Here is a 15,132-nt window from a genome sequence, read left to right as displayed (position 1 = left end):
TGTGACAAGACAAATACCGAAAACAAGTTTATTCCCAAAAAGGCATCTTCAGGTTGACTATTTACAGTTTTGAAAAAAACATTTATATATATAGAAAAAATACAAAGCAAGACAGTGTTCCTGCAGTCCATTTTTCCGGTGAGTGACGTTCCCATCTACCGGTTCTGGCTACTCTGGAGTCTCAACATCTTTCTGTTTCTTCTTTTTCTTCTTTTTTACACTTTCAACAGCCTGCAACACATTTGACAAAGTTCAAACTCAATCCGCAATAATCAAGGACTTAAGTCAAAAAGGAGAGTTTGGGGTGAATTTCTCACCTCTGCTTCCGCCTCCTGTCCCAATCCCTCAGATTCTGCCTCCTGATGTTTGGCTTTTTTCTTCTTCTTTTTCTCCTTTTTCGAGTCCTCTACAGATGGCGTGTTGGGTAGTGAAGATTCCCCGTCGGTGTCGCTCGTCTCCCTCTTTCTCTGCAGAGCAGATATCTTGATCAGCTGCTTGTATTTGAGTGTCACAGTATCCCAAATCTCTTCCCATTCAGTTAAATAGCTCAAAGATCAAAAAATCCAAACAAAACAGTCAAATCAGGACAGTTTACCTTTGCGGTTGCTTCATTTTGCTCCTCATTCACTTTGATGCTGTTAAAATAGCAAAAAGAAAAAAAAAGGATCATATTTAACATCAGTCAATTAGCTACACACACACGTTAGTAGCACCACATCGATATCCAAGTTATGACACTGTTGTTCTCAGCTGAGCTGCAACTCGGCACTCAGCAGAGTAATAAAGCTGACAGCTGAGTGTTGATGTAGCAGACTGACTCCCTCAAACAGCACCACAGCTAAATGAGGGATAACTGTCTGCGTGCTAACCTAACATCCACCCGAGCCACGTCGCCCACCTGTAGTCCACGTAGTCATTCCTCCAGTCGGACGGCGTGCTGCTGTTTGGTTTTCCGTGTTTGTCCAGAAGTCCTTTCTGAATCATCATTTTCTTTTGACTTGCCTGAGCAAACAAAAATGTTTAGTGTTCTCACACAAAAATGATCAATGTAGCAGAGTTCTCTTGATAAACGAGCAACAATTAAATATATCAACATGAACAACTAAGAGCATACGTCCAACATGTCCCACTGTTTGGGATATTTTTTTAGCAAATCTGTAGTAATCTACACATCCTGAGAAATGGAGAATATGGGGAAGATGTTTAATTCCCAGTGAAAAACACTATAATACAGATCAAAGGGGTATAAAAATCGTGCCTACCTTGGGTCCCAAGCCCCATTTTCTGGGATACGTGTCTCTTTCCATGATCACCCTCTTTATCTTGGCCACGATACCATGATCACACGTGGAGATCACGGCCGTCGTCATCAGAGCCACAGCTGAAAGAGCATAATTAATAAATGATAAACAATCCCTCACTCCTTGTTTACATGACCATAAAAATCTGACCATTTGTATGCCCATGTAACCGGGTCCTTGTCCACTTTTAATAACCGAACACGAGGGAAGCCATCAGAAAAGGGTGATAGATCAGAGGTCATCACAGCACAGACGGCTACTGACATCAATCACATCATCACGTGGCTTCCCTTCCAAACGGCCGCCTCATCCGTCTCCCCTCACCTGTGCAGATGGCCTCGCCTTTGGTTGTTATGACAACAATATCCTGGTTTAGCTCGATGCCGTCTTCGTACCTGAGGACACCAGGCAGCATAATCTTGGCTCCATAGCAGATGGCGTTCACCTGGAAAGGACACGGAATCACTCAAACGTCTCGTGTTTGCTGGGGTTGCCGTGGAGATGAGGCAACTTACAGCACTGTCCTTCATGACCAGCCGTTTATAGGACACCAGCAGCTTCTCCAGAGGAAAAATGACCCTCCGCAGATATGATTCGTCTTTGTTGTGGTCAAACTGCCACTGAGCATCGAGGACGTCGTGCATCGTCACCATGTTGTCCTAACAACACACACACAGGCAGCCATGTCAGCGGCAGTCATGACGCGGCGTTGCCAGTCATGACGCGGCGTCATGTCGGCAGCACCGAGGTCTCAGAGTGCAGATGATGCAAGCTGTGCCTCTGCTGCAGCTTCCTGTTTCAAAGCCTAATTATCAGACCTGCACTGAGCAGCAGGACAGAACTCAACACTTTGAATCGCATTTAAACAAACAGGAAGTAATAACTACCTTTTCTCCCAGGACTCCAGACCGAACTCTCCTCAATTCCTGCATCTGACCCCCGACCCCAAGCAGGAGGCCCAGGTGGACGCAGAGAGTCCGAATATAAGTCCCTGCCTCGCAGCTCACCCAGAATATCCCTAAAACACAATGACATGGTTACAGTCTACGTCGCCTCATCCAAACAGCAAACAGATAAATGACCGCCTTACCGAATCGTCTCTCTGGGTCATACTCGATCAGTTTGCTCTCGTAAATCGTTCGGACCCTCAGCTGACGCTTGACAGCAGCAATGAGAGGTGGCCGCTGGAACAGAGCGCCAGTCAGCATTTCCAGGGCCTGTGGATAAAACGGTATTAGTACATAAAAAACATCACATTGGACCAACATTCACTGCCAGGATTGTCTAAAATTAGCCAGGTCATGTGACACAATCACCTTTACATACAACTGTGTTGCGTCTAATGTAGCAAAAATCATCCGTTCATGAAATGTTGCTAGACTGACTTGACATTAAAACAGATTAATTAATTGATATTTAGTGTTACTGCACCCTCCCCCCAGTGTCATTTGTACACTGATGTTATGCACCAATAAAATCCCCAGGAATATTTTTGCAACTAATATAGGCAGACTCATCAACCCAGGCACTTAAGTCGGTAACGTACCCGAGCCAGAGTGTGTTCACTCTCTATTGCATTGTGCAGCCGAACAATTCCCACATACTCTTTACCTGTAACACACACAGAGAGTAGTGAGGGGGGCTGCTGGCTTTTACTGGCCATCGAGGCAAAGAAAGAAAAAGATTAAAAAATGGACCATCTGTCCTGATTTCATATAATTACCAGCACTTTGTTGGGACTTGACCAACCGTGTTGCTCGATCCACACAGACAATTAGACAGCCAGTGACTTTAGGGTCAAGGGTCCCACTGTGACCCGTCTTCTCTACCCGTAGAATCCTCCTGATCCATGCCACGACCTCGTGAGACGATGGGTTGGCTGGTTTGTCCAGGTTGATAAAGCCAGACCTGTAAACAATTGTATTCACAAATACTGGGTGATTCTACATCATCGTGTATCATGTGGATGGCGTGCGAGGTCGAAACATATCTGTGACCCACCTCACATAATCGTGGATGTTTCTTTTCAGGGGGTTGCTTCCATTCGGTAGAGGAGTGTAATGAGCCGTCCGAACATTTAATTTGTCAAAATTCTACACAAAAAGAAGATTTTTTTCTAAATATTAAAACACGCACATTTAGCAGCTTAAAGAGATTGAGCCAAGTGATGTAGCTATATTTTGGGTACAACTAAATTCAGTCTCAGCATCTTCTGATCAGAGCTCAAAGTTCATCTTGGCAGTGCTCAGGTCAAATCTCGCTTAAGTTTCGGGTCATCGTCCAGCAAAACACTGGGACAACCGCGCCACAAAAGCAGAGACCCGTCCCCCAGAACGGGAGACGAGGCAGAGACCAAAGAGACAGCTGCTCGGAGAATGGATAAACAGATTCATCATTTCACATGCTGAAGACTGCTCTGGGGGGAAGCATGTTTGCATTTGCAGCACACATAGTAAAGCCATTAAAGGGTTTCTAATTACCTTTAACAAGAGGGGCCAGTGGGACGTGTCTAACGAGGGAACCTTGGACTCTGGTTTGATGAAGAAGTCTCCGCTCTGCTGGATTTCCTAATGAAAAAAAGTGGGTTTTATTCTCAGACTTTAAAAATAAAAAATCAATCATTGTGAAAATGGACAGACACCAAACGCACCCCAACATCTCCAATAGATTTCTTTGATTTCTTCTTCTTTACAGACGAGGCTGAAAAACAATTACACAGAAATTAAGAACGTGAAATGCAAGAGTAAAACATGATTCCAATGCAGCGTGCTAATAAGAAAAGGTGAAATCATTTGACAACGTAAATTTTAAGTTCTGCTCAAGACTGAGGCCAGACCACGTGTCCTCTGCCGCGGCACGTGGTTTGGAGCTGTGCGCTAATTTAGCTAACAGTCCATTAGCGCGCTCTGATCGCTCCATCTACCATTACACCCATATCCGCAGTCAAAATCACACAATGAGACTTTCTTTCAAGACAGTGTCTCTTTGCTTTTAATTGTGTTGACGTTTAATTTCCAGTAAAAGGTATGAACGTCACATCAAACGGCGCACACGTGGACCTCGATCTAGTCTCGTGGACGTTAAAACCTGCCAGGAAGTTCGGTGATCAGATCAAATCACTAAAACCAAGGTATAATAATCTAAGATGGTAAAAAAAACACGTCGTTTTATGTGAAACAGCACCGAGTCCTGAAAAAGCATAAGGGGGAAATCGTGTAGCTCCTTTCAATTTTTACATTGCATCTGCAGTGTTTTTCTGATTGTGTTTAGTAACTCAGTGATTGGTCTGGTTTCTCTCACCCATGCAATTAAATATAAAGCTATTTAAAGGTTGCACGGATTTAACTGCGCGAGCAGCACACTCACCTTCTATTTCCGCCATGTTGAAATGAGAGATTTGTGTCCAGACTCCTCCTCTTCCTCTTTCTTCTTCTTCGTCTTCTTCTTCATATCCGGTTTGATGCCCATATATGTAATACTGCCGCCGTGTGGTGCAAACACGTACGGCTCAGGTTGTTCTAAACGACTGAGAAAATGTAATCGGACTGCAGGTTTTATTGTTATTATCAGTTGTTACTCTTTATAATTTAATCGGACTACACACATTCCTTTTATATTCATATTAAATTTATAGAACAATGACACAATGACTACTGTTTTTATTCTGTTCTTGAAAAAACAAACAAACAAAACAACCCACACCTTAAATCAATTTGCACAGGTTTATGCATCTTGTCTTTGTACACAGTGACTCTCGTGCCTAAACCGTAAAAGCCGATTCTATTTACAGTCTCTGTCTCTTGCACGTCCGTCTCGTCTGGCCTGTGCAGATGGCTCCTGTTGCGCCTCATCTTGTTTCCACTCAGTGTTCGGGCAATTTAGCGCTGTGGCTCAATACGCTCTTCCAGGACAACTGCTGAGTGCCATGTTTACCAAACATGTTTCTCTGCTCGAGCTGTTCCTTCATAACTCTTCCAACCACATGGAGCTGGGTGAAGATGGCGTTGCACTTGTCTGCCCTATGAATCCCGATTCCACAGCAAGTTCAGCTCTTTGGGCAGGCCTTCTGTTTTCTGGCCATCCCTGATGGATAAGCTCTTTCAGTCCTGCTTTTCGATTGAGCTGTCAACTATGGTGGTGTTGTACCTCTATGCGTCTTCTCTTTCACCGTTGACTCCATCTATGTGCTCGTCCAGGACCATCTCCACTTCACAGTTGTTCCTCTGAGTCTTGAACAATAAACGCCGGAGTCAAGGTGGTGCTGCACAGGTGACCAATGGCTTGTGGTCTGTTATTACAGCGAATGGTGTCACGAACCGATAATCACGGCATTGTCTCATTTCATATGCCGGCATTTCTCTGCCCATGTTACTGTATCTTGACTGGCAGTCTGTCCGAGTCTTTGAGCCAAACGCAACGAATCTCCTGCTCCGCATCAATGCTGTTCCCTGGCCTTTTTATGAGGCATCCACATCCAGCATCATAGTATTTCAGACACTCTTCCTCTGCAATAGCTCATTTTCAGCTCCTCAAAACATTCGTGATGGTCGGAGCGGAGTGTTAATAAACTTTGGATTCATTTCCTCCACAGTGGCCGCTTTGTGCGGACATCTTTTCAGGATGGAGCTCAGGCTTTGGGGGTCTAGGCTGTAAGGAACCATCCTTCTCGGCCCTGTATGCCAGGCTGCAGCACCAGTCAGTGTAGTGTGCTGCTCTACTTTCCGCAGTACATCCTGCTCGACAGGTTCGTTCAGCAGCATACTTGTGAGATGTGCCCTTGGACCATCACTAAATACACTTGAACATGGAACGCTTAAACAAGTAAAAGTCAGAGATGGTCGCAGATAAGGATTCTTTACATATTCTACAGAGTATATTAGAACATCTCAAATGTCCGTCCACCCACTTTAGAGAGTGTGATGAGATAAAAGTTCTTTTCCCAATAGCATGTTTTATTACCACGTGGTGAGTCCACATATTACAGAGTGGTGAATCTTCAATAATCAAGCACACAGCAGTGAGTCAGGAACATCCAGTGTCATTTCTACTGTTGCGGAACACAGAATAAAACACGGCGGGCTGTAATCAACAGTCCAGGCGGCGCAGGAGTATTCTTAGAAAATTGAAAGGCACTGTATCAGAAATCGCTCTGATGTGTGGTAAATTGCACTCGACGGGAATGATTGCCTCAATTATTGGCACATTCTGGCACGTTAAAGGAAAAGATTGATGCAAATCAGCCAATTCACATGCTGAATAAAGATACAAGGCGTCCAACTATTGCAAAACGTTCCGCCCTTTAATGTAACAGGAGGTTTCAGTCTCTGAACACGCAGCCGTGGCTCCTCGGGGCCCACGGGAACACGGCAGAGCCAACGTGCACGTGGCATCATTCGGATACGAGTGCCGTGGCTGCAAAGGTCAACATATTCTGAGCCTGCTCTAAATGCATTTTTGGTGTGCAAGAATGATTTAAAGCGAACGACATTCAGCACGGACGACAGCAACGTTGTGAGGAGTTGCTCACGTGAGGAAGCAGAATAAAATCTCACAAACAGCAACAGGCAACAGGAAGGACAGAACAAGAGGCCAGCAGGTGAGTTAGCCTTAAACGTGGATATTTGTGACAGCGTGTATGTTCAGCACCACTGGGTACAGCGCAGAGCACCTCTCGTGTGTGTGTGTGTGCGTGTGTGTGTGCGTGGCGAGATGTTTCGCGAGATCTCACGGCTGCCTTCGCTCAGGAGTGTGGGTGCGAGGTAGTATTCCGATTAGTCGCAACTAATAATTTAAAAAGAGGCAACAGCCAAAAACATAAAATGCCTCCATCTTGCCATCCAATTGCCCTTAATTAGGTCTACAATTAGACATTACATTTGTTTACATTATGCTGTAGGTGCAAGTGTACAATTCATAGTGGATTCATTTACTAACCCTTCAGCTAAAACTAATAAAAGTGTTAGGTCTGGAATGAAACAACCTCCCCTTTTTTTGGCCATTAGGCAAATTTAGACAGACTGGAGGGAAACATCCTGGTCAGCCGTCTCACCATCGGGGCTTTTAAACTGTTCCCAAAAAAATACTCGACATTAACTTTAAATCCGTAAAAAACAAGGTTGAACAACAGGCCATATTTACGGGAACACCAAAGCCCTGACAGAAGTGCAATCAAATAAAGGCTTGAACATGGAATAATCAAAGCAAAAGGAACACAATAAAACAACAGGAAGATTCAGGAGCGGCGCTTTAGCGCGTTTACCACAAGTTTAGCACGTTTGAGATAAGGCAAAGTAGCAGAATGAAGAGCTTGGACCCTTTTGGGAACCGTTTTTGGCACTTCTTCCTCCTGGAAGACTTCTCATGGAACTTGACTCAGTCTTTTGGTCTCTTCCTCAGAGGAGAGCTTCATCAGTCGACAACGTCCTCGTACACGCTGTCGTCTAGCGGCCGCATCGGTGACGGCTGCAGTCTGTGCCGGGAGTACTTTAACTGAAGCAGGTCTCCCACCTCGCTGATGACGCTCAGTGCCTGTGGGGACATTAGAGCCACTATAAAAAGGTCCATCCCTGTAAAGGACGACAGTAGCTCCTATGCTTCTGGTCCCCATGGGCAGCAGCATCAGAGGTTACCTTGTCCAGAAGGTGTTTGGTGTGGGCGGATGAGATGCAGAAGCGCACCCTGGACTCGATGATGGGCGTGGCGGGGAAACCCACGACGACCACCCCGATGTTCCTCTTCAACATCTCCCTGCCGAAGGCTCTGTTGACACATGAGGGGAAACGAACAACAACACGAAGGTGGGGATGAGTGGAGAAGCAGAAATCACGTTCCAACTTCAGAACTGTGAGGCAGCAGCACAAACATCAACAGGAACATTAAGAGGAACCCTGGACTGTTGGTCGGCTGTCCATGACCCTCAAGACTGAACAATACCAGACTTACCCTATCTTGGAAGGCATGTAGAGCATCATGGGTATGACAGGCGAGTCCTGGTTGCCGTAGACGGTGAAGCCCATTTCACGAAGCCTCTTACGGAAATAGACGGTGTTCTCTGCCAGCTGGCGAATCCGCTCCTGTCCTGAGAAGCACACACAGCGAAAACACCCTCAATCGTTCAAACGTCAGCTTTAGATGGGAACACGCTGAGCACATAGCGTGTTCGAATGTTCAGCTTGTGGATTTTACACTGTAGATAAGTGGCGTTAATAAAGGCTGCACAGTCGGTTTAGAAAAGATTACAATAACTTAAACGCCTCAAGCAGCTATTGTCATCTTATAATGATGATTATGATAACTGGTCTGTCATAAATCTGATGATTTCCACCTGGAGGTGTCCTAATCTAATATGCCAGAGCACTGACACCTAGTGGCAACACGGTGTAATTACAGCACCAGGCATTTAATAAAACTAACGCTTTAAATTACAGCTATAGAACGTCTACACAGACACTCTGCTGCCACTTGGAGGTGGAGGTGTGGATCATACTGCACAGACCACTGAACACCATTAGAAAAGACTTCCCGACGTAACACTCACCAACAGTCGTGCCGTCCTCTCCCATAATGCACTTCATAGAAGCGATGATTTGCTCCACCACAGGAGGAGACATGGACGTGGCGTAGACGACGCTGTGTGAATGGGTGCGCAGGTACTCGATGAGCTCCTAGCAGGGACAGGAGAGGAAATCCTTCAGGATCCTGCACATCCTCTCAGGTACATTCTTACAGGAAGCATCTGAACTGCACATTCACACTGTTCAGTGACCACTTCCTCTCACAGACATGCGTGAGCATCCATCAGCCAGGTTTTGTTTGGATTCCTCAAAATTCTACTGGCGTCATATCAAGGCAAAAGGTTTCCGCCCCTATTCTTTGCAAACTTCAGGTAAACATGTCCGGTATGCAGTTCTGGAGACGCGAGCGGGCTGCAAATCCACATTGCTGAGCTGGCGGAGGCCCTGCGCGTCACGCGTCTGTCGCCGGACGCCGCCGATCTGGAACAGCGCTCTTCAGAGAACTCTTCAGCCCGGACGGTTAAACCCACACCCCCGCCATCCTCACGCTCACCCTTTTCCCTGCGATGTAGCCCCCCGCGGCGCCGAAGCTCTTGGTGAACGTGCCCATCATGACGTCCACGTCGCAGGGGTCCAGCCCAAAGTAGTCCACCACGCCTCTTCCCCTCGAGCCCAGGGCGCCGATGCTGTGGGCCTCGTCTAGATAAACGTACGCCCGGTATCGCTTCTTCAGGGCGATGACCTCTGGCAGGCGCACTATGCTGCCCTCCATGCTGCAGGAAGCACGTTACCAAAACAGGAAAAGGGTCATCAGCTCTCTAAACGCTGCAGGATGAAAAAGCTGCTCCCTTTTTTTTAATTTTAAACCAGCAGATTCAGAGGCTAAAACAAAAACGGTGAATCTTTGACAGCGAAAAGTTCTCATGTTTTATGAAGAAAACTAGAAAAGGGAATGAAGCACAGTCGAAAACGAACGCCTCCTCGCCAGTTTAAGCGCAGAGTTCTCGCCCTCCTCCCGCTCTCAGCATCAAACCGTTGACCAACCGACAGCTCAGGGGAGAAAAGAGCAACTCTTTCTCCCAATAGAAATGTAAAAGCGGAGGGAAAAACGCCTGAAAACACCTGTAAATGCCTTCAACCACGATGAGGATTTTCTTCCACGGTCTGTGAGTCCTGGGCTGCCCGTGAACGATCGCTTCCCTCAACAGTTTCTCGAGGTTCTGCATGTCTGAGGGGAAACATTAGCAGAGCGTTACCGACTGAAAACTGGCGTCTGCAGCAGAGAGGCGGCACAGGAGCGGCTCTGGAGCCCCACCAGGAGCCCCACAGAGGGGCCCTGAAGAACCATCTGTGATTCAGACTCACTGTTGTGCTTGAAGACTCTGATGGTGGCCCCAGAGAGTCTGGCCCCCAGCACCAGAGAGACGTGGTTCAGTTCATCGCTGAGGATCAGACAGCCCTGCGGGACACCAGAGTCACACGCTGTTAAAACCGACTGTCCGGTCACAGCATCTATCAAAGGAAGCTAGCGGTAAGAACTCCGCCGAGGTGGAGTCAAAACAAAACAGATCTTTTTTTTTTACCTTGCCGACCAGTGCTGGAATGTTCATGGAGTTGGTGGCGAACCCCATTCCGAACGCCATGGCTGCCTCCACCCCCAGGAAACTGGCCGTCAGCTCCTCCAGAACCTCGTGTTTATCGAGGTTGCCTGTGGCGCACAACACACGACGGACCAATCAGTCGCTCTGAAAGTCACGTGGAATCGTTATTTACCACGACAAAGTAGCAACATGACCCTCTCAATGCAGGGGTAGGCAACCCGGTTCTATGGCAACCCGGTTCTATGGCAACCCGGTTCTATGGCAACCCTATGAGTCTCATAGCCGGGCCATGTTTTCTGTTTTATCCACGTGGTAGGACAGAAAACCCGGCCAGGGCGTGAGCCTCGCAGGACCGGGTTGCCTACACCTGGATGTGACATCATCTGTCTGAGACGTGACCGGCTGCTTCCCCTCGGATCTGACTGAAAAGAGTCCGAGCCGGCGGGCTCTCCTACCCATTTCCTGCCTGGTGCTCGCCACGCCGACGCCATATTGGAGGGTGACCTTGGCCACCGCATCAGTGCACGGTCCAGTGTTCTCAGCAAAGCCGAGGTAATTGTACGAGCCGAGGTTAATCACGTCGCGTATCACCTGATCTGTGTACCTGTGGGAGGGAGGGAGGGGGGCAGAAGGGCATAATGAGAGGCCGCTAAGGGAGGTCGTTCCCTCCTCTCAACCGGACCCGCTAACACCAGCGCCGGTGCCTCCAGCTAACCCCCCAAAATACAAAGACATATTTTTTTATTCTCACTCAAATGTCCAGTTGTAGTCGTGGGACACTCGCTGCTTCAGGTCCATTCTGGGCCCGGGCACGCTGCAGACGGGCCTGTTCCAGTTGTCCCTGATCCGCATGTACAGATTCCTGTTGTAGAAGTTCTCGAAGTCCTGGTAGAGGGGCACAAAGTCCTACGAGCGGACGAAGACAGGAAACAATTAGGCTGATTCACCTTCACCGACTGGAATTCCCACACATCACATCACATTCCTCGTTTCTTGGTGAAAACATTCCTTGGATTTCCTCTCGGTCGTTTAACTTCCCACCGGCTTCCTTTCCTCAACGCAGCCAAGCACTCGGGAACAATGGGCCTAATCTCCAGGCTCGGAAACCACCCCGACGTGCTGAGCTCGCCGGCACGTCTTCGGCGTTCCCGGGGGTTCGTTTTGGTAATCAGCCGCTAACGGCTGCGGCTACACACACACTGATAAATAGCAGAAACCAGCCCAGATTCTCGCCTCACTATGAGCTCACAGCCTTACGGATTATTCCGGGACCCGGCTCGGACCCCGGGGCCGACCCCTCACCTTCTGCTCCTCCCTCTCTCTGGCGATGTGGCACCTCTCGATCTTCCAGTGGCGGAGGAAGTCGCGGAGGTAGCCGAAGATGGTCAGGATGCCGTAGCCCACGTAGGTGAGGACCGCCACGAGCATGGGCGTCTCCTCGTAGGACTCGACGAAAGGTCGCCTGTACAGGCTGCTGCGGACCTCCAGCACCAAAAAGGAACAACAACAACAACAACAGTGATGGTTGATTACATCTGTGATCCGCCATGGCAACAGAACCCTTTACAGGATGGGTCCACGTACAACAAACACAACAAAGCAACTTTGCATCGATCGATCTGTACAGGCATCAATAAAGAAGGCTTTATTTACCCACACACACACACACACACACACACACACACACACACACACACACACACACACACCTCTGAGCTGGACTCGGGTTTCACATTTAAAAGCTTCTCCTTTTGTCTTAATGAGCCAGACTTTGAATGGCAAATAAGGGAAGCTGCCGGGAAATCTGTGTCACCCTCAGAGCAACAACGTAAACGGACCCGGAGCCTTCCCCCCCCTTTCCCCGCCATCCTCCCGCTCGCAGCCATCAGACCCGTCATGTGACGGGTCATGCCTCTCATAAGCCCGCAGACGCAGTCAGCCGGGGTTCACACATGATCGGGCCTCAGAGGACCCGACTCCGCCGTGACCCGTCAGCAGCGTCTCTAAAAGTCTGATCCAAATGTGTGTTAAACGTGAAAACATCTGTGTGTCTGGTGTGTGCGGGGCGCAACAATCTGAGGAAACCTGCAACTTTCGTTTCAAAGCTTGAAGCTGAGAGCTTCCTGGTGAGGACCGTTAACCCGACAGGTGCACCTCCATCCTGCAACTAATGTGCGTTTTAGCCAACCATGGGGATAATAAACTAGAGGTTGGTGGCAGATTTCATAAAATCCACACATTGAAGGTCTCCTCTTCATTTCAGCAGACATTTAGACAACAACTCGACCCCTTCACTCGTTGGGTGGCTGTCAAGACCACTTCCTCCCCAACGGGCGCGAGGGAATATCAGCACATCTTATCTTGAAGTTTTAACAAAGAAATGTGCTTCTGGCGCGCCTACGCCTGGCGAAAATGCAAAATTTACGCTTTTTTTTTTAATTTTTAAGAAAACTTGTAGTTTCTAATATTACACAAGACACAAAACTATTTTTTTTTTTTCAAATTCTGGAATATTCCTAATTATGATGGGCGTGTGCGCCGCTCAACAACGTTTTAGATGAGTAAATGACAGCGCTGATGATCGGAAAACAAAGCCGATGCAGGGGAGCATCTTCCGGGTCCGCGGAGCAGATGCTCCCCCAGCCTCTCCCGTCCCATCCCGGGCCTTACCTCCTCCTCCTCGGGCTGGCAGTTGTGCGTCGGCTGCAGCTCATGTTTGCACCCAAAGCTCTTCAGCAAGCCGTTCCTCTCCGGTTTCAGCCCGTTCCGTGCACGCTGACCCCCGCCCCCCCCGGCTGGCTTGGTCGCGGGGCTTTCGGTCATTGCTGGACAACGACTGTGCAGCCTCGACGGTAACTTGCATGTAGGAACACGGATGCCCGTCTGCGGTGGAAGGCGGTGACAGGACCTGGGCTGGAGTACTTCCACACGCACGCACGCACGGACGCACACGCGCACGCACTCCAAACTTACACACGATCGATAGAAGAACCAGAAAATCCGGACAGCGAATACCGGAAATAAACGCCTTTACCGTTACCGAAGCCCAGGGAAGTGGGCGGGGATAGCAAGAGGGGGCGTGGTCGCGACACGCCTCCACGTTATTTGATTTAAAAAAACGATTAAAACGCCTCAAAGTACTAAAATATCAGATCACTGCTAACAAGCATTACGATCAAAGGCAAATTGTCTTTAAATGACGTAAGGTGCTACCGTTAAACATACATGAGTTTTTTCTTTTGTGTAATAATTTTTTCCCTAATTTTTATTGCTAAATGAAGGCAGTTTTATTGTACTTTTCAGTGGTATAGCTGTAGAATGTTGGTTCAGACTACATATGTGGCTTTGTATACCTTTTATAGAGAAATGAAAAGTGGGGCTGAATGATTACTGAACTGGACTACGCCTATATGAGCTCATGGCGTCGGCTTGGACATATTCTATCCTGACTTCAGCGTTCAGAACAAGAAACAATGACACCTCAAACACAAAACAGAGAAATCAATGAAACATCTCTGGAATATTTACATGATTGTATGTTTGCAATAATCTATATCCATTTCCATAACAATAATGTTTCAGTTCCCATATATTTTTTCTCCATTGTTTTATATTGTATTGTGGAAAGGTCAAATAAAAAATGTAATTATGTAGGAAAACCTTCATGAGCATATGATAAAACATGAAGATTCAATAGGAATTTCAATCTAAATTAAATTTAAATGGTTACACAACAATGTGCGGGGTGTGAAGCGAGCAGAAATGAAATGAAATGAAGCAACAGTAGGTTCACCCCCCCCCCCCCCCCCCCCCCCCCCGCTCCTGTCTGAATAAATACGAATGACCTTTCACTGTCAACATTAGCTACGATCTGGATTTCCATAGCCTGCACCTTCTCATGCCTTCACCGCCTCCAAACGCACAGCCTTTGGTGACTAACGGAGATGAAGTAATTACTGCTTATTTCCTAAAGAAGCTCTGATGCTTTAAATCAAATGATTCTTTATTCTGGCTACGCTACGCTGGCTAATAGAGCAGGAATCATCAAAAAGCTACATTTTATGGGACTTAATACAACCACAAATACCTTTTCTACTAGAAATTTCTGTTACTAATATTAAAAATACTGCATAAATTGCAGGTGACCATATACATTTTTGGCTAACTTTGATTTCCTTTAATTTGCTGCTCAAAGACTCAATATCCTAGCTCACAGGAATGATAAAATGTTGTCAGGGTAACTATTTTGGGATGCTGTAACCCTCCAGATCGAGTGCCGCAGTCATGCTGAATAGATTATGGGGTTATCCTTGCTGTACCTATGGTCACAGATCTTTCTCAGGCAGCAGCAATGAAAATATACATTCGTTCTCAACAGCACTGTCGTGCACACGACTGATGTGTGAAGTCACCAGGAAGAACTCAGCTGCTGGCTTTGGTGCTTTCACGAGTATTTGTCCTGTTTTGTTCCCGACTGACGTCCTGTTATGGTTTTTTCTGGAGAAGCACTGATCAAATCACGGCTCCATGGGCACTGAGAAAGTGGAGTAAATGACCAGATGGCTGTCACTGGAGTATAGACCTCACTGATATGTTGAATAACTCAAAGGTCCAGCAGGACACGGGACACGGGACACGGCTTTTGACCTTTCATACCCAGCTAACGTCAATTTGACTTCTTTGCGCGCCCTCTGGTGGCGATATAAGAAATGACAG

At 47.3% G+C, this 15,132-nt stretch overlaps 2 protein-coding genes and 1 non-coding gene across 3 annotated transcripts; all 3 read right to left on the bottom strand.

Annotated features, from left to right (window-relative positions):
• Positions 1 to 14: 14 nt before the first annotated feature.
• dkc1 (dyskeratosis congenita 1, dyskerin) lies at positions 15 to 4,738 on the bottom strand. The gene is made up of 15 exons (XM_057059041.1): positions 4,668 to 4,738; positions 3,952 to 4,001; positions 3,782 to 3,868; positions 3,303 to 3,394; positions 3,025 to 3,209; positions 2,848 to 2,912; positions 2,392 to 2,518; positions 2,189 to 2,319; positions 1,817 to 1,960; positions 1,626 to 1,746; positions 1,263 to 1,381; positions 899 to 1,002; positions 596 to 635; positions 318 to 467; positions 15 to 231 (listed from the first exon to the last, which is right to left on the bottom strand). The coding sequence occupies exons 1-15, from the start codon at positions 4,681 to 4,683 to the stop codon at positions 169 to 171; spliced, it is 1,494 nt and encodes a 497-aa protein (XP_056915021.1). The 5' UTR covers positions 4,684 to 4,738; the 3' UTR covers positions 15 to 168.
• On the bottom strand, positions 1,510 to 1,587 carry LOC130513370 (small nucleolar RNA SNORD83). Its single transcript, XR_008946713.1, has one exon. It is a non-coding gene; the product is annotated as a small nucleolar RNA SNORD83 (small nucleolar RNA).
• A 1,494-nt stretch (positions 4,739 to 6,232) lies between the features above and the next one.
• On the bottom strand, positions 6,233 to 13,461 carry LOC130540119 (serine palmitoyltransferase 2-like). Its single transcript, XM_057059040.1, has 12 exons — positions 13,087 to 13,461; positions 11,719 to 11,898; positions 11,168 to 11,322; positions 10,872 to 11,020; positions 10,399 to 10,523; positions 10,181 to 10,274; positions 9,938 to 10,043; positions 9,369 to 9,588; positions 8,839 to 8,965; positions 8,244 to 8,379; positions 7,931 to 8,060; positions 6,233 to 7,829 (listed from the first exon to the last, which is right to left on the bottom strand). Exons 1-12 carry the CDS (start codon positions 13,237 to 13,239, stop codon positions 7,710 to 7,712), a joined length of 1,695 nt encoding a protein of 564 aa, XP_056915020.1. The 5' UTR covers positions 13,240 to 13,461; the 3' UTR covers positions 6,233 to 7,709.
• Positions 13,462 to 15,132: the final 1,671 nt, after the last annotated feature.

Source organism: Takifugu flavidus, chromosome 16, assembly GCF_003711565.1.
Source record: "Takifugu flavidus isolate HTHZ2018 chromosome 16, ASM371156v2, whole genome shotgun sequence".
NCBI classification, from domain to species: Eukaryota; Metazoa; Chordata; class Actinopteri; order Tetraodontiformes; family Tetraodontidae; genus Takifugu; species Takifugu flavidus.
The sequence above is the reverse complement of the archived record's forward strand: the minus strand, read 5'-3'. Positions and strand labels throughout refer to the sequence as shown.